At 34.8% G+C, this 19,859-nt stretch overlaps 2 protein-coding genes and 1 pseudogene across 3 annotated transcripts; all 3 read left to right on the top strand.

Moving 5' to 3' along the window:
• The first annotated feature begins 9,767 nt into the window (after window positions 1-9,767).
• On the top strand, window positions 9,768-14,787 carry LOC144575991 (uncharacterized; annotated as a pseudogene).
• A 1,432-nt stretch (window positions 14,788-16,219) lies between these two features.
• Window positions 16,220-19,514, top strand: LOC144575300 (uncharacterized). Of its 2 annotated transcripts, none has more exons than XM_078325389.1 (4): window positions 16,220-17,716; window positions 18,170-18,339; window positions 18,535-18,807; window positions 18,927-19,514. In XM_078325389.1, exons 1-3 carry the CDS (start codon window positions 17,624-17,626, stop codon window positions 18,614-18,616), a joined length of 345 nt encoding a protein of 114 aa, XP_078181515.1. In that variant the 5' UTR covers window positions 16,220-17,623; the 3' UTR covers window positions 18,617-18,807; window positions 18,927-19,514. The 2 variants fall into 2 exon arrangements, with proteins under 2 accessions (XP_078181515.1, XP_078181514.1); XM_078325388.1 differs by having other exon boundaries at window positions 16,220-17,743.
• On the top strand, window positions 16,262-17,095 carry LOC144575990 (protein Rf1, mitochondrial-like). The gene is made up of 2 exons (XM_078326263.1): window positions 16,262-16,468; window positions 16,556-17,095. Exons 1-2 carry the CDS (start codon window positions 16,262-16,264, stop codon window positions 17,093-17,095), a joined length of 747 nt encoding a protein of 248 aa, XP_078182389.1.
• Window positions 19,515-19,859: the final 345 nt, after the last annotated feature.

Below are 19,859 nucleotides of genomic sequence, written 5' to 3'. Positions count from 1 at the left end.
ACCTGTTTTTCCAAATCCAACAACTCATTTATTTAGAGATTCATGCATGAAAATCAACTGTTTTTGGGATTCGTGCATTCTAAAATATTGATGGTTAGATTTAGAAAAGGAGGATCCTACAATTCTTGTTGGATTTTCCAAATGTCTCTCTCCGTCGTCTCCGAGCGATATATGTATTTTTTTTTTTTTTCATATAAAGGCTTGTTCGGTGGAACTAAAGGGAATGAGAATAGAAATGAGTTGCAAGATTTTTGAATTGATTTTTACTGTTTGTGTGAGAAAAAAAAACAACTTTGAATGATTTTTTTTTTCCCACGTGAACAGTAAAAATTTTATTTTCGCTGAACAGACCCTAAGGGCCTGTTCGGTAGAAGTTTTTTTACGGGAAATGGAATGGGATCCCTTAATATTTCCCTGAGGCGTTCGGCAACCACTTTTTCCCCCAAAACCACCCACCAATTTTCCTCCGATTTTTCCCGTCTACGTTCAAATTGGTGGGAAAAACAAAATTCAGTCGGACTCAATTTTTGTTTTCCCAAATTGTACGGCGCGCTGCTTATATACTCTCTCTCTCTCGCGTGTCAAAAGCTTTTCCAAAGTTCATTTTAGCGGGTGACAGAATAGTTGCGCGGGAAACTCGAGCGGAAGTGGGAGAAAGAAGCCGATGTGCAGAAAACTCGAACGGAAGAGCTTCTAGCATCGATATCACTTCGACCATGGCAGGAGAAGGTACAAATGTTCACCAATTTCGGTTCTAATAACTGATGGAGGTTCTTATTGATAGAATATGATCCTGTGATTCCACGGATTAGTGAGGTTGTTTTACTAGTTAATCGATTTGTGTTTTAAGTTTCTTGACACAGTTTTGATTTTGTTACTGGATTCCTTCAAAAATAGTTTTATCCCCTTACTGAGGTCCAAGAAGGATGACATTTTCATATTCGTTTAAAAATAAGTCAATATAGTAATCATCTGTTGCATTGATAAGTGATACAGTACTGATTTGGTACCCAATTAGGTTAATTTATGGGTTTAGTGAATCTTTGTATTTGATCTCTTCCACCTGTTCAAATTTCTGGTTTCAAAGTATTGCTGGATTAATCGTATGCTTTCTATTCTTGCATTCTATTTCACATGAATTCCATAGAGGTATTATTTTTAAGCTCTAGAAAGGATCTCTTTAGCCTAAAGTATTCTTGTTATTCTCTGGTGAAGGTGGTTGTTACTGATTATACTTTGTTATTGTTCAATCTATTGTGTAGAGATCGATTCTATTGAAACATGACATACTAGCATGTTTTGGTGAATTTAAAATTTTAGTTAGTTATATGATTGGTGAGGAAAGGAAAAACAAACACAGGGCCTTGAAAAATTATCCTTTTTTAAGAATATATCACACTTTTTGTAATGCATATCACTAGATACACTATGCTTCAGTCCTTCTATTACTACTGTCTATCAATTTTTCAAATAATGACCCTATGATTTAAATTCATAGCTATATCTAGGTAGATCTTAAGAACTCACTTGATTTTTTACATGATTGTTTGGAGATTTATTTATATTTTATTTTGAGTTTTATATAAGGTACTGCATTATTTATTATGTTTTTGATTGTCAAATTTCAAAATTAAATTTTGGAGAAGTTTCATAATTTTTGAAGTTTTGCAACTATGCCTAACAGATACCTGAAAGCAGGGGCAGACTGGTAAATAGAACAATAAAATAACAGTTTTTGCATTTTTGAAAAGTGAACTTTGGAAATCCTTAACAAATGTTTATAAAATCATAAAAATGTAAAATTTTGGTCCAGATTATGTGTTTTTGAATCCTCTATCTGATTATAACCTTGATTTTGTCATATTGCCAATGTAGGATATTTTTCTGTTCAAATTTCTGAAACTAGTTGAGTTGGTCATTTTTTATAGCAGTAGTGATTCACTTTGATTTTCTTTGCTTTTTTACACTGGTACAAGGCATTGTATTGACTAATGCTTTGCCACAGGACTGGTTTAGCAAACTGGTTTGTCATTTTTATTTATTACACACTTTTAAATGTTGTGAAGAGCTTTTATTACAAAAATTATAGATCAAAAAGTCAAAGTCATATTGCAAAATCATCTCTATTGCAACTGTCCTGTCAGCCTAGTAATTATGCAGGGAGATCCTTGTACTTCCTTTTATTTGTTTTGTTAGGCTAAATAAAAGGTACTATAAAATATGCATGCAGCGTCTGATTTGGTTGCAACTTATGCTGACAATACTTACTATAAAATATGCATGCAGGTGAATACAATCTTAGACTTGGGTTAACAAAGGAGCTTCAGCCTGATTTGGTTGCAACTTATGCTGGCAGGTATATATGACCGGCCTTTCTTTTCTGATATTAGTTTCAGGATTGTATATGTCTAATTAAAGCCAAGCACTTGATTTTTATCTTTTGCTTTCAAACTTTTTAAAAGTGCATAGCTCAGCTAATATCATTATGCCCAACAAAAATTTAGTAAAGTACATGCCGCAGTGGATTAGATAGTTACTCAAACTTCAATTTGTTTACCAGAAGCTACTGAACTTGCTACATTTTACATTTAGTTAGGTGGTCACTTTTCGTGGTGTGATACTTAAACAAAATGAACAATAAATCATATGTGGGACAAAAGGCATATCATATCTAAGATTTTAAAAATTTATGTGTCCCTGTATCTACCTTGTGGATACTCGCATATTTATCGACATGACATTGCTTGGAGCTGAGTGCTTATTTAGATCCTAACAATGATATGTAGCTTCTGGTAAACAAATTGACATTGCTTGGAGCTGAGTGCTTATTTAGGACCTAGGACATGCAGATCCTAACAATGATATGTATCAGGGTGCTTCAATTACTGAATGGCATTTTACTTGGCTATTTATTACAATGCAGATCTAGATTTTAGCATTTTAAATTTGTTGTTGGTTAATTTTCTTAGAAATATTAAATTTAAACCTTTATATTGTGTTATGAGGCTGCTTCAAACTTGTGAGGCTACTTGTGACATATTATATGTCAACTGTCAGCTTATATCAAATAATCAGAATATTGAACTTCTATTATGTTATTGGGTTTCTATTTTCTTTTTCTTGACATGTTTTTTTTTTTGTTAGAGCTTGTTAGAATTGCATGTTTTATTTAACCATATTTGTTCTCATTATTCCTTGTTAGAAGATGTAAAAACATATAATCAGTTTGGCACTCAGATAATGAGTTATGTATATTTTAAAAAACCAGTAATTAAACCGGTTGAACCACTGGTCTGACCAGTAAACCATTGAACCGAAGCTTTAGCGGTTCGATGTCCGGTCCGGTTCTGATAACATTGATTTGTAGGTAATGTGAATGAAGCCAGCAATAGATGCATCTTCAAATAATAAATGCAACGTTCATATAATAAATGCATCTTCATTAAAGAGATTTTGAAATTATAGTATGAAACATATACAAGAGTCTTCGGTAGCAAGTATAAACATCTTAACACTTCTCATTCAAGAAAAAAAAATTATATTTTACTAAATAATAATTAATTGGAAAATTATGTTATATTTAATTTATTTATTTAATGTAATTATTTATAATTTATTAAGAAAGAAAATTGTATAGTATCAAATATTTTAGAAAGAAAAATATAATTTCCCACAATTAATCCCACAGTACAACCGAACACTCATTTTAACACATTTCCATAATCGATCCTATGCTTACCCGCCATTATGGGTTCCCGCTTTTGAAAAAGTGGATTCCCATCCCGTGTAATCCCATGACATCCGAACAGGCCCTAACTGTGGTAAGACCTGGGCCTTCCTGTGCCACAGCTTCTTTAGGTGCTTTGAATATATGCCACAGATTTACAACTTAATTTGGTAGATTGTGGTACAGTCTGGAATTCAATTTGTCAAGTCTTTTCATGGGATGGGAAGTATCAATCCTTCGCTCTTTTTGTCATTTAGGTGCTTGGTAACATGGCATAAACCAATTTACTGCAGTTAGGAGCACGCTAGAAATTCTTTGTTGGATGAAGCATAATCGATTTTGCTCTCTCTTGTGACTTAAAAGAGGAAGAGGCGAAACAAGGGACGAACGGTCCAAAGATGGGGGAAGTGGAAATTGTTGGGTTTTCTAGATACCACTTTTGGGGTTTCGCGGTAACCAAAACCCGTTTAGGCTTAAGCTGCGGAAAGAACGTAAAACAAAAATTTTTTACTTCTAACTCAAGCCGTGAATTAAAAGGGATATGCCGGAAAGACCAAAGCAGAGTTCCTTCTGAAGTCTTTCATTGCAAGGACCCTTTTAATCATTTTACAGATCTACTCCATGATTGATTTCTAAAACTTTAATCTACTTACAAATTAAATAGATTAATATAACATATTTATACCTTGTTTCCAAATCACAGTTGGAATGCAGACCGAGCGAGTAGAGCCTCACCAGGGAAGGAATCGACTCGGAGTATCACACGTGTGATACCTCTATCGGTTATCCACCAGGACTAACCGGAGAGCGGTTTATTTCTTCTGCCAGAAATACCATAAACTGCGGAATTCTGCAAAAACACTATTCACGGGAATAAGACAAAAACCCGTAAACACGAATTTTCGGTTACTCAGTTTCATCAATATGCAAAACTGACATACCGCGAAATTCGATAAAATACTATTCATCAATCCCGTAAATATTCTCCACAACAACCCGCAAGATTATACGTCAACTATGTATAACTTTCTTTTCTCAACCGAAACACAATTTGGGAGAGAAACCGAGAAAGAGAGAAAATACCGATTCGTTTCTGCACGAAAAGATACATGTGAATGTGCATATATATATCTTTTTCTCTCTACCCCTCCACCCCTATTTATAGTGTTTAGATTCGGTTGCAAAAGACCAAAATGCCCTCCAAGTTCGGCCTATTTACAAGATATGCCATTGACACCTCATCCTTTTATATGTGAAATGACCAAAATACCCCTTCCACACCCTTCCACATTCTTCTCCATGCTTCTACACATGCAAGGTGGCATAGGTGTGAAATGACCATTTTGCCCTTGTGGATAGGATTGATGACATGTCATCTGGATAGGATCAATGACGTGTCATGCGGATAAGGTCGAATCTGAAAAGACCCGAATGCCCTCGGCCCGAACACAAATAATATTCGTATAATTATTCTGAACAATTATATATATATTTTTCTTTCGGTTATTTGTTTCGGTGTCGATGGCGTGTCATCTGGATAGGATCGATGACATGTCATGCGGATAAGGACGAATCTGAAAAGATCCGAATGTCCTCGGCCCGAACACAAATAATGTTTGTATAATTATTCTGAACAATTATATATATTTTTCTTGCGGTTGTTGTTTCGGTAATTTATACAATGTGTCCTGCACATTTATAAATTAACCGGTTAACTTTTATACAACGTGTCATACACGTTTATAAATTAACCAATGTTTTTGCTTGTTATTTTTACATAACATTTATAATTTAATTATAACATGTATAATTAATTATAACCATCTTATCATTGATCATAACCAATTTATAATCAATCAAAATAAGATTCTCCGATTAACTCCTATATGGTGTGACCCAATAGGATATGTGTTATGTTGGTAAATAGAGTTAAAACCGTTTTAACTTCTATAATCATGGGTGGCGTCTGGCAACACATCATGACCATCCAATTACACAGATGATGCTGTACTGTACAATATCACGATCCAGTAAACAATTTACTTGTGTCTGTTCTTCTGTCTCATAGCTATCAGATTAGTTTCAAGGTAGATGTGTGTCATCCTTGCTAACTTAATCTTTTCTTGATCTTGAGCAGATTATCAAATATAATTACTCTTGTAATTATACCGCTAGCAGATAATCTTACTCTATCAAGGGGTCCAGTGATGCTATAGCTCGTATAGAGATACGAGGGACAAATAGTATTCTTGGTAAACTATCACTTCCTCAGCTAAGCTATACATATGGAAAAACTACCGTTATGACTGCTTTTTACGGACAGCGGTAGATAGCAATCACACATACATATTTCTTAGTGGGAACGATAAATACCTCATACTTTAGAACGTGACACTGAATGAAAAACATTAATGACACGAACACAATTCTATTTAATGTTTCATTCGGGGTCTGTCAAATACCATGTTCCTAGAACATGTATCTATGTGATTAAAATGACATCTCGTGTCAGGTGGTTTGTAAAACTTAACCATCTTTTAATCCACATACTAACCTTATAGCGGTAATTAGTGTTCCTGCTAATTACCTTGGTTAGTGACCTTTTAAGATTAAGAGTATATATCATCTATATTATGGAGTTTCACAATTTCAGTCATGAACTCGAAATGATCCATAAATTCAATAATATTCAAGGCAACAAAATGATATTAATCATCCAATTCATGAACAAAGCTTTATGATAAATTATCGTATTATTGACTTCTAGATTATTACAAACTAACAGAAATATCTTGTTTCAGCTCTAATTTACGTGACATGTGAGAAGTACAAACACTCAACACCAATTGGGATTTGGGAACTGAGCACTGAAATCTCTCAATGGTAAATGCAGGAAATTCGTAATATAATGGGCCCTTGCTAATTAATATACACTCCGAAAAAGGTCTATTATCTATCCAACAAAATCAAGTTGGCTTCCTATTTACAGTTTATAAAAAAAATATCATGCATTTAATTAATGACCGTTTGGTAGTTTTTTTACAAGGTTTTGTTTTTTTATCTAAAAAAAATGTACGTAAAATAAAGAATCTAAATTTGTTTCTGCTATGTTGAAAATTTTAATTGGATGGACTTGTTTATAAAATATATATCTCAATTTTATGTGACTATGATGTTTCGTTTATTAATGAAACCGGACGTCCTCTGGCATTTTTAACCAAAAAAAAAAAGAAAATTTATGATAAAAGTGATTTAATATTAAATATGTTTTGAGAACCAGTTCGAAATTCAAAAGAGAAAACCATAAATTGATATCAAATAATTGGGTGTGGCTTGATCCTGACTAAGTTTTTGTGAAGAGAACTAAGATGTTGAGTTGTTCAGATTAATATTTTGAACTTAAAAAATAAAATATAGATGTAACACACGAATGAAGATGGAAAACATGAGGCATTTAACGTTGCTCTATTATCAATTTTAAGGAGGAATATACTTAATTTCAAACTTTTTGAAGGGTATAAGTGAAATTCTCCCGCCTTTAAAATATTTAAAACTCCTATGTAGCAAGAATATAATATTCGACTTCTTTTGTGCACGCTAGCCAACAATTTGTGAGAAGAGAATATAAAAATTTGTATCCCTCCGGTACCCAATGCACATGAGGAAATCCCAACCGAACGATTCCTTTTCGGATCTCCCTTAAATAAACGGAAACTTCAAAATTCGTGCCATATTATAAGAAACGGTCCTGATCTCCTGCGAGCTACCTACCTGGATTTGATATCCCAATCAGAGGCTCAGAGCTTAGGTGTTTCTACAGGCACAACTTGCTTGAAAGAAAACACAAAAAAAAAAAAAAAAAATTAATGTTGCTTTGTTGGAAAGAGGAAGAATACTTCATTATAAATAAAAGTTGGGGTGTCAACGGATACGAAAAAAAATCTTTACCCTTATCCGTTTTCGAATACGGTATTGGTCGAATAAACAGATAAAAAAGTGTTATTGACATATTGATTTGTGTTTTCGATATAATATTTTTCAAAACAAGAAAATAATAATAAAATAATAATGAATACAACTAATTTGTTTATGAAAATTTAATAAAAGACAACTTTATTATATCATGTATCATCTTCATACAAATATATCTATATATATAATTTTATTTTTAAAAATTATCTTATAAGATAACAGATAAAATAACGAAAATAAATCGTTATCCTCACCTATTCTCGATAAGTTAACGAAAAAAAAAATTATTATCCTTACTTATATTTTAGAATACGATACGGAACGGTTAAATGGATAAAAGGGTGCCATTGACACCCTAGTTACAGGCACAGCCTGCATTTTTTGAGAGAGTTCGTTTAATTATTTTTCTCACATGTGCTATCCTGCTAGAATCCGTATTATTTGACGGAATCCGCTGTTATTCTCTTCATGTGAACAGTTACCCTGCTATCCCTGCTTTTTCGAATCTAACCATTCAATTTTTTTCAGAAGCGAATCTCAAAGCAACTTTTTTTAGAACTTTTCTGTGTACGTATCTCGAAATAATTCAATGACTAAATTTGAAAAAACAGAGATAGCAAGAGCACTGTTCATGCACAAGAATAACAACAGATTTTGATCTATTATTATTTGATTGTCAACTAGCTAAACAGCTAAACCCAAGACTTTCACACGTGTTGTTCTCCCATGTGCTCTCCAGTCGGAAAAAAAAAATGAACTAGGAAGGCAAACGTGCCCAATATTTTAAAAAGTTCCAGAATTTATGATATATATTTTTTAAATTGGTATAAGATAAATCGGTTAAATTTGATCTGACCAACTTATGGGCCTCCATATGTTCTCTGATCCGTTTGACTCTTGACACAGTACTAGCTAGCCCGTGAGATCTTTTATCCAAATTTAATCTTTTCAAATTTGTTCTTTCGACATTCCAGAGCAAATTATGACTGTGAAAGCATATGTATATAGGTTAACCCAACCCTTTCAGTTTCAGACTCGGTTCATGTGTTTAAGAGAAAATCATGACCGTATAGACATGTTTAGCAAAATTTTCCGAGTGGTTAAGATTTTCATCGAACGAAAATTCCACAAAGATTAACTAATTAATCATTTTGCTAACAATTAATATTAGCTTTGATCTATTAGAGTATGATGCAAGTGTCAATTAAGTCATATACCTTGGTAAATATATGATGTAAGTGTCATTTAGATGTTGTTAAATACACATAACATAGCAAATCTTATGATGCACCATCATTTCCGTCGTGTACGTAGTTTAACAGCCATGCATAGCCAAATATAGAAACACGTGGGGTTGGTTATCTCATATTATGCTCACCTAACCTCCCTAATTAATAGCAAAATCAGACAAAGAAGATATTTGTTTTAACTTATATAGCAATATAATAAAGAACAAGAACTGACTGATCTATAGTCTACCTATTAGAATCTACAACAATAAATAACAGACACTGACTGAACTAACCATGCATAGTTTCAAAAATCTGATGTGGGATTGCCCATACGCATCAAGGTTCTGGAGAGGATTGTAGGGCCAACACAATATAACTTCGTGTGGAGGTGATACCGTGGGTCAGGCATGGATCAGAGCGAGAAGACTGATCGGGCATAGGGAAAGGTTGAGATGCATGGGATGTAACATGAGCCGCAGGCACATGGGCATTATGGAGAGAGAGAAACAAGAGGTTCTTCTCTAATAACAGTGATATGTGCCGCCTCTGATAGATGACACGACACAAGAAATACAGATGTGGCTTGCAAATGGCTAAGCTAATTTGGTTATGCGATTAGAATTCATGTATAAAAGTAGATAGATATTATATATATCCTTGTAATCATTATCAATATATTATGTTGACGGTATTTACCGTCAACCATAAAAAAAAAAAAAATCAAAATTACTATCTTCCAACTAATAGCATTTGAAGCTTTAGAAGCTTAGGCTAGCAGAGGCAAAACTTCAAATTCTGTTCATTAGTTTTGTTCATTCATTAGATAGAATATAACAATGAAATTATTAAATCTGTTTCTACCCATCCCGCTTCTCTCTCTAGTCAATCTTAGCCTATACACGCCTGTGTCTGCAGCGCAAAAGCTCTCGACAAGTTCATGGACATGGATTGTTGACGAGTCAGGCAAACAGGTCAAATTAGCATGCGTTAATTTGCCTTCACACCTTCAGCCAATGGTTGCCGAGGGTTTCAGCAAACAGCCAATTGATGCAATATCTAAGGGCATAGTCTCTAGGGGCTTTAACTGTGTCAGGCTAAGATATGCTACCTTTATGCTTACAAATAAGTTACTATCATCACTTGCTGTGTCAAGAGGTCATTGGAATCACTTAACCTCACCAATGCTCTACAAGGAATCGGCATCCACAATCCATCCATCTTGAATCTGACATTGATTCAAGCTTACCATGTGTGCCTTTTGTTGTTTATTTTCTACTTTTTCCATATCACTTGAAGAAAAAAATATGTTCACCGTAATCTATTTAAACTGTAGGCTGTGGTGTCGTTCTTGGAGAAAACAATATTATGGTTATCTTGGCTAACCACCTGACTAAATTGCGATGGTGTTGCCCTCAAACCGATGGCAATGGCTTCTTTGGCGACATCTAGCTACTTCTATCCCGATGTATGGATACAAGATTTAATAAAAGATGGCCACATTGTTCCATGACGCGTTGGCATGAGTCTGAGAAACGAACTTGAGGATCCCGCTAAAATGTCAGTAAGTGGTACAGCTAGGTAATGCGAATAATGTAAAGGCTAGCTAGGATAAGCCCATCAAATATCGTAGCACATTGTTTTATATTTTCTTTAAATTTGGTATTTCGAAATTTTTTTATTTTCAAAATACATTCTATAAAATACAGAACAACCTCTATTACAAATTTGTAATAGATATAGAAGAAATGAATATATTCATGAAACTAGGTATGGGATATAAAACCTAGGTTCATATAAAAATGAACAAAAGATTATAACAAAATTATTAAATAAATTTAATATTTTTATTAGATGAAACCTGGGGTGGAACATAGGCTTAGCTGTGGGGTGCTAAATCACCTCAACTTTTAAAAAAAATATTATAAAGTATCTAGATACAGTAGAAGAAATGAAATCGGTTTTGAATATGTGGTCTAAATATGCGAATATTCAGACCACATATTTTTTTTGAGAGGAAATGTCGGCCGCATTTGCGCTCCATGTTAGGATATAATTTCTTTGATAGGTATATATCAATCATGAACCGTCTAAATAAATCTTTAAATTTTGTTAATAAAAAAGTTATTCAATTCTGTGAGAAATTATTTAACCAAAACCATATATATTCAAGTATTATTCAAGTTTGCAACAGATTCTTCACCGGAAACCTCGTCTATGAAGTACACTGGTATAGTTTTTCTGACAGCGACACGTGGAGCACTCTAAGCATCAATCTGGCATGTGCAAATACAAGTGAAGATTGTTGGATTTATTTTTATGCAGAACCGTATTGCATACATAAATCCTAAATTGTCATGATCCTCTAGTGAACTCTAATTTGAAATTTAAAGTTACCTTGATCAGTAGCCATGGTCTTTTAGAGATACACAATCACCGTTGATCACCGGAAGCCTTTCCTTTCCAAGTAATCCCTCTCAAGTCCGATGGAGAGAGCAAGAGAGGCAGCAAAGGCAATGTTCTCTTCCGTACAAAGAGAGACACCCGATTCAAGTTCTGAACTGAAAATCCTCTCCTTAACCACTCTATATTAATCTCTGTTTTGTAGATAGAGAAAACTAGAGAGAGAGAGAGGCGTCTTTTTTTATATTATTCATTAATTAATTAATTAAAGAGAGGATACAGACTCATCTGATTAGGCGCATCCTCCTTTTATATTATTTAATTAATTAATTAATTAATTAATCTTGTTTTTCTTATTGGATTCTTAATGGGTTTGAATTCAGAACTTGCCTTATTGGGTATTTCCTTATTTACGGAATATTGCCATATTTGATTGTGTTCCCTAGGGACCAATAGCATAATTGTATTATTACCAAACTTTATATAATTTAGACCATCACTAAATCATAAAGTTATTAATACGCATTCTACACATTAAAGGCCCCACTTCTCATGACACATATTGAACCCGATAAATAATACTTAATTTGATCACTTCATAACAGGTCTAATTTTGACAGTCTATTATTCAATATATATTTATATTACATATAAACCCACATATGTTGTAATTAATTGAAATTAATTCCAACAATCTCCCACTTGGGCTATATGTATATCCGAATAATATATATTGATAAAACCGAATTGAGTACTCAAACTGTGCTGTCATAGCCTTTTGTGTCATCAACCAATTTCGTCCATCAATCATATTCACTAGGACTTAAGCAGTATTCGTCTCATGAATCGAAACTAAACCAACATAAATCACAGTGTAAACATAATCGAATGACATGAACCATGAAGGGGATGTGTAGTTTGGAAATTACATGCAATGTGATCCACATGTCTATCTCCAATTTGGTCACTTTATCTTAATTTGACTTTGAGGTCAATCATAAATTCAGAGTGCATAATAAGTTGAATAACTGAAAGCTGAATAACTGAAGTCTGAATAACTGCATGATACATACAAATAACAGAATATCATATAAAAGTTAACTACATGATATCTGTAAAAGTATATCATATAAAACATAAAACATGATACATAAAATACAAACTCCCAGTAAATCTGACAATCCTCTTTTAACATAGATACCCATGTGAGCGACATGCTCGTGAAACTGTTTGGGTACTAGTCCCTTAGTTAGTGGATCTGTCAGCACAGAATTTGTACCAATATGTTCAATACTTATAAGTCCACTCTAAACTCTTTCCTTATTTGGCTCCGATCCGGTAACCGATTCTTATCCTTATTGGGCTTCTTCTGCAAACTTGTAGTTGCAGTATCTGAATTGACCTTACGTTTCTGTTTCCCTTAGCAACAAGTCGAGCTTTATATCTTTCCACATTACCTTCTGAATTCCTCTTGGTCTTAAATATTCATTTGCAACCAACATGCTTCACACCTTCAGGTAATGAGATGATATTCCAGACCTTGTTGTCATACATTGACTTCATTTCCTCATTCATGGCCTCGATCCATTTTTTTAAGAATTGACACTTTCCAAAGCCTGATGGAGACTGAGAGGGTCATCCTCCATTATGCTAATGTCGAATTCATGTTCTTGAAGAAACGCAACATAATCCTTAGATATTGCACTTCTTCTCTCTCTGGTAGACCGCCTTAAAGGCACTATTTCTTGAAGTTCTTGAGGTGGTATAGGTTCCTCTTCAACATCAATATTGTCTTGAACCGGATTCTCTTCCATTTCTGAAGGTTCATACACTGCAGGTTCATTCACAGTACGATCCTGAACCAATGAGTCTCCAGATATTCTTATTACAATCGGTACCGTTGTTGGCACCTCTTGTATATATAGGAGAATCATGTTTCTCTTCAAAGACAATTTGATTTTGATTTGTATTTCCCCCTTGAACCATAACATCCTCAAAGAACTTAACTGTATTTGTCTCGAAAATTGTTCTGTTAGTGGAATCAGAAACTGGTCCCCTAAAACTTTCAGGAATGGTCTTTTGCATGACCCGGAGACACAACCGATTTGACCTTCATCCACCGTGCATGTGCAATTTGTTCCTTTTTCAGAACTAGTCGCAACAGGCATAGTAGGTTTGGCCTCCTGCAATGTTGTGTCCAGGTCAAGGCACCCAAGGATAATCTCAAGATTATCTTTCCAATCCTTGTAATTAGAACCCGTCAGCATCAGAATGCTATTGATGCCGACTGTAAGATCAGTAATTTTTGCTTGAAAAATATTCACAAAGAATGAATCAAATAAACGAATAGTAATAAAAAAAAATCAAAATAAGGCATATTCCATCAACTAAGTATCCTCGAATAATAGTCTATTTGATGTCAATTAGTCAACCTTCCTTTGGGCCGATTAACTAATTACATCTAAAACTTATTGACTATTACCTATTCATTACCATAAGAATACACATATAACACATATAACACTTAATTAATTAATTAATTAATTAAAGAGAGGATACAGACTCATCTGATTAGGCGCATCCTCCTTTTATATTAATTAATTAATTAATTAATCTTGTTTTCTTTATTGGATCCTTAACGGGTCTGAATTCAGAACTTGCCTTATTGGGTATTTTCTCATTTATGGAACATTGCCATATTTGATTGTGTTCTATAGACAGTGGCCTCTATGGCCTGTATTTTGGGTGTGTTTTGGCCAAAGCAGCTGAGCTGGACTTGGACTGGGGACTGTGGGCCCTTCAAGGGAGCTATTACTTGAGGTAAGGTGTGGTAGATCATGAAGAGACATATATATGGTGTGCTAATTAAGTTCATACTGGAGCACCAGTCAGAATAATAGCGTGTTGAAAAAGATCCAAGCAGTGCAAAAACCGTTCCAAGGTGCAGATGTTAATTTCATTGACGAATAATTGATTTATTTATTTTTGTTCAAAATTATGATAAAAACATTGAAAATCATAAAATTTTCCCTTGCAGGACGTGGATATGCCAATGTTCGACCTCATATACAACCACACTCTGTGTTACGCAAAAACCGTGGCATGTACTCCAGCTAGCTAGGCCCATATACAACCAATCTACAGCTTGGAGGTACACCAAAGAAGGCAATATCAAACTGAGAACAGGCATGAGTTGCATTAAAGCGGGGCCTGTTGGGGAACCAGTGAGGCTCGATAACAACTGTTTTGAAGAGAGGTGAGAACTAGTGTCAGCATCAAAGATGCACCTCGCAAGCATGTACAATTAATAGTGAGCGGAATCGAGTCTGTCTGGATGTCGATCATGATAACAAGACGATTGTTACCAAGCCATGCAAGTGTGTGAGTGACGACCATTACTGCGTCCCCACCAGTCAGTGGTTCAAGCTAGTGAAAAGCACGCGGAATTCTCACTGAAACTTCTATATTGTAATATGCATGCGAGTCAAATTAATTACCAAAATGTTTTGAAAAATAATTATGTGTAACATACGTCTTTGATTGATCACTGAAAAAAAAAATTGTTTGTTAGGATCATTTTTGTATCGAGTTCACGATTTGATGATTTTTAAGTGGTTGTGCTGTGCATTAGAAACTTCTTATGAATTAGAAAATATATTTAAATTATATTGAGTAAATATATGAGTTATTATAATCTAGAATGTTAAATATATAATTATAGAAATTAGAGGGGAAAATATTTAATTTTATGGTTTTTAAATGGTATATATGTAATTCTCCTTAATAACTCCATAAACTAATACAATCGAATTAAATATTTCAAGATCTCAGTGAGCTATAAAATGATGCATAAAAGTATAAAACACTTCAACTGACACGTACAACATTAAGTGGGCCTTGTTTTTTCGGATAGATAATGGGCCCATTTTGGGGTAAATACATTAAGAACCCATTTTGGATAGATACTGCCGCCCTGCACTATCCCCGAATAGGGATCATACACGTCGGTCACGCAAAAGTTGAGATATCTCAAGAGAAATGATTGAAGTTGAGATATCTCAGGAGAAATCTTTTGGACCGCTCGTGCCATCTTTCGCCTCTTCCTCTTGTATCAGTTACAGTTAGGGTGGCAGCGAGCTGTTAAAGAGCAAGCTAGTTCACATTCGTACTCGGCTTGTTGGTATATTAAGCTGAGCGAGTGAGTTTGGATTTTAAATTCCGAACTAAAATTATTGTTCAAGATTGACTTGTGGCTTATTCGAGCGAGTCAAACTAGCTCATTACTAGCTTGACAGATTTATAAATTTGTATATTTTTTTTTACTATATCTTAAATTTTCATAACACATCTTATCAATTATGACTAAAACAAAATAATATTTATATGACTAATTACTAAGTAATACTCTTAATTCAATTATAATTAAGCAAATCAACTACTATAAATTAACTTTACAGCTAAATTCATACATACAAATATATTCACAGAATAAATTCATGCATATCAAACTAAACAAATTCATACAAATTAATTTAATTACTAATAATTAATTCACATATATTCCATACAAAATTATCAATCAACTTAAACACAGTCCAAAATGCAATTGTCATAACACTGGCTATAACATCCATAGACCATAATATTTCTAATCTGAAGTGAACATATATGATTAAACTATTAAACTATGTATATTAAATAGCTCATTAATGACCGAGCAGACTCATGCCGAGTTAGACCAAACTCAAACTCATTAATTCTGACTTGAGTATATAACAAGCGAGCTAATTTTAACTCTATTCACTAACGAACAAACTGTTACCGATCGAGTCCCGCCGAATACCAAACAGGCCACGAGCCATGAACCTTTTTTGCCAGTCCTAGTCACAACTCACAAGAGAGAGCAAAATCGATAAGGATAAGATCGACGATGCATGCGCCGTCCCTCTCCCCCTTCTGTTGCTTTCCACCATCATCTTCGCTATCCCAATTCCAATCTCAGTCTGAATCGCCATCGGATTCTCGTCATGGCCTCCCTCTTTTCTGCTATGCAAACCGATCCAAGATTGAACCCCTTAGAATCCCCAACAGACCAAAATCACCACCATCTAAAACTAATGTCCCCTGTGATACCGATGTTGGCAACACTCACTGTGACCTCAATCATTTGCGTGCTCAGTTCGCTCTCCAGAACCCTCATATCTCAATCATTGCCTAAAATCAGTACCTGAACGCCTTGGTTCGCAAATCTGACCCCTCCGTTTTTCCCTTCTTCAACCGTATAACCCAAACTGAAGGAATCTTTGTTGATCATTATACCTATGGAATCATGATCAAATACTGTGTCCAAATGAATCAGCTCAACCTAGCATTTTCTTTTCTAGGACGGCTTCTCAAAGAGGGTCAAAGAGTTGATCCCAGGACATTCAGTCCAATACTCCAGGCCCTTTGTTCTGAGAATAGGATCGATGAGGCTGTATCCATTGTGATAGACAAAATGCCTAAGATGGAATGTATACCCGATATGGTTTCGTATACCATTCTTATGAAGGGGCTTTGCTCCAAGGGTAACACTGGCTTAGTTCTTCAGCTGTTTTTCAAAATGGTTAAACATGGTGGTGAGTATGAACCCAGTGTGATCACGTACAGCACGGTTATAGATGAGATATGTAAGGTGGGTGAACTCACTAAGGCATTTGGTTTGTATAGTCACATGTACTCTGCTGGGGTTATACCTGATTCTGTGACTTACACACCTCATTGATTGGCGGGCTGTGCAAGAAATGTGAAATTGAGAAGGCAAAGGAGTTGCTGCATAGCATGATTTCCAAAGGGCTCAAGCCTGATGTGGTGACTTACACCAGTCTTATAGATGGGATGTGCAAGAAAGGTGAAATTGAGAAGGCAAAGGAGATGGTGCATGACATGATTTCCAAAGGACATGAGCCCGATGGCGTGACATATGCTACTCTTTACAGATGGGGTCTGTGTAAGAAAGGTGAAAAATCATAAGGTAAAGGAGGTGCTGCATAGCACTATTTCAAAAGAGCTTGACCCTAATTTTTTGGCCAACAACACTCTTATAGTTGGGTTTTGTATATCTGTGTGCTGAAATTCTTGCCAGTTCATTGTTGTGTTCACTGAGACATTTCTCTTTTGTTTGCCATAGAATTTCTAGGAACCGTAGGTTCGTTTATGGTTGTCCTAGTGACTTGTCATATCATTAATTCTTTGTTAATTTTGTTTCTTCTTTTAATTAATGTATTAATGGTACCTGCTCGAGGAAGCAACTATGACGATTCCTACACTAGATTTGAAGATGAAAGTTCTGAATACATCAAAGAAGAAAATGACTCCGAAAGTTCCAACACTAGTTATAAAGCTGGTAACTCTCATGATACTGAATTTACTGGTAAAAATATATAACTTAAGTGAGGCTATGGTAATATGCATATTATGGATCAGCCCATGCTGTGGATTGGGGTAAAGCATTATATTTTATTGTTATAAAGCATTTTGGATTTCTAGTATTTGCTTATACAAACTCCATGAATTGAATTGTGCAATTTTCAAAATTTCGAAGGCCTAATATATAAATTTCAAACTGTGGTAAATACTTCTTGTCAGAGGGGCTTGAGCACAATTTTGTCTAATTAGCTGGGATGGACTCGACGGAAATCAAAATTGTGAAAAGCAAATAAATGGTTCTGTCTATGGGGGTAGTTGGAAAAGAAATTAAAGCTGAAATGAACCTTGGGTGCTTTGATTTGAGACTTAAATTTAATTTAGTAGAGTTTGAATATATGCTTTGATTTGAGACATCTATATTTATTTATAGCTTTTACCATGGCGCCGAAGTGGAGAAAGACACAAACCGGAGGAGGAGAGACTTCTAATCCTCCTACTCGAAAAGAGACTGATGCAGGAAAAGAGATTCAAGTCAGGATCGATCCCGACTTACTGGACTGCTCCATTTGCTTTCATCCCTTGTGCTTTCCAGTTAAACAGGTATTTTTTTTTTTAATTGTCAAGGTCTTGTTTTCGTTCCCTTTCAAAAATTAGCATTGGTTTGCATGCACCTAGCTACTGGATTCTTGTTCAGTTCCTTTTTTTCCTTGGCTCTAACATTTGATGATAACCTAAAGTTTTTTTATTTTACCTCATATTGCAAAAGCAAAAACTAAACAAATTCACTTTTGACAGTGTAAGAATGGTCAGGTGGCGTGTCCCTCCTGCTGGTCAAAACTACAACACCAGTGTTACATCTGCAAATTTCCGGTACTGACCCGCAGCATCGCACTTGAGAAGGTTTTAGAAGCTGCACATCTCCCTTGCACTTACACCAAATTTATGTTGCCGGCAGTCTGTTTCATACTCACAGATGCAAGTGCACACTGATATGTGTGAGTTCGGCCCATCTTTATGCCCAATTCCAGACTGTGCTCACAAGGCCTTTTCAAGTGCACATTTTTGCTGGTTAATCCTCTCTTTTCTTGGTATTAGTACAACTAATTCACTAACACATTAGCAAAATAATTACTATAAGCACAAATTAAAATGGATGGAGTAATATTATTGAATGCACAATGTTGTAGGAGAATGGTGGGGACATTTTCTGAAAGACCACCAGAACCTCCGCAGGAAATGCAGTTATGGTCAAATCTGCTATGTACGATTTAAAAAGGAGGATCGTTATTATATCCTTCTTGGACCGGGTGAAGATTTGTTTCTGCTTGTGAAGGAACCCATCTGTAATGTTGGGAATGCTCTCTCTGTATTACATTGATCTGCCCCATTGGGGCCAACATGTTTTTCCATATGAACTTAAGGTGATTACTCATGAAAATTTTATTACAAGCTCGGTGCAATTGAATTCGCAAGCAGTATCCATCAAGGAGTGGAAGAGAGGCGAAGTGTGCAGTACTTACCTTTTGGTACCATTAGGGTTTACAGAACAACATATGGAAGTACATGTATGTCTGTAATCTCCTTGTTTTGAAATTCTTAATTAGTTATCGAAGTAACCTTATATGGTTGTCTTAAAATGAAGTTGTCTATTTTGATTTTATTTTGAAGTACTTCTTTTGTAATTTGCAATGAAGTTGTCTAAATTTGAAGCTAAGTACATTAAGGTTTTTAAAATGAATTTCTGGCTTATCAAATAAAGTTTCTTCATTTTCTTATTTTTTATTTATGTTTGCTTTATCCAGCTATAGAAAGAGGGAGTAATTGATTTCAGTGTTACATACTATGTCCCTGAAGAGCAGCACATATGACTGGTACTGCTATGAGTTGGTATCATGTCATGAAGTTTGCAAAGTGAAAAGTAAGTACTAATAAGATTTCAGAACATAAAAAAATAAATTAGAGAATAGAACTATAACTGCTGTGTTCTAGTGATGATAAGCTCCACCTATAATCGGACAGTAATTTATATGTTTACAAACACTTTGGGGGGATCAAATAAATAGAAATATGATGCCCACCACCCCCCTTGAATAACTTTAACAGAAAGTACCTTAAATTTG

This window comes from Carex rostrata, chromosome 24 (genome assembly GCF_964058835.1).
Source record: "Carex rostrata chromosome 24, lpCarRost1.2, whole genome shotgun sequence".
Lineage (NCBI taxonomy): Eukaryota > Viridiplantae > Streptophyta > Magnoliopsida > Poales > Cyperaceae > Carex > Carex rostrata.
Note: the sequence above shows the minus strand (reverse complement) of the source record. Positions and strands in the feature narration are given on the sequence as shown.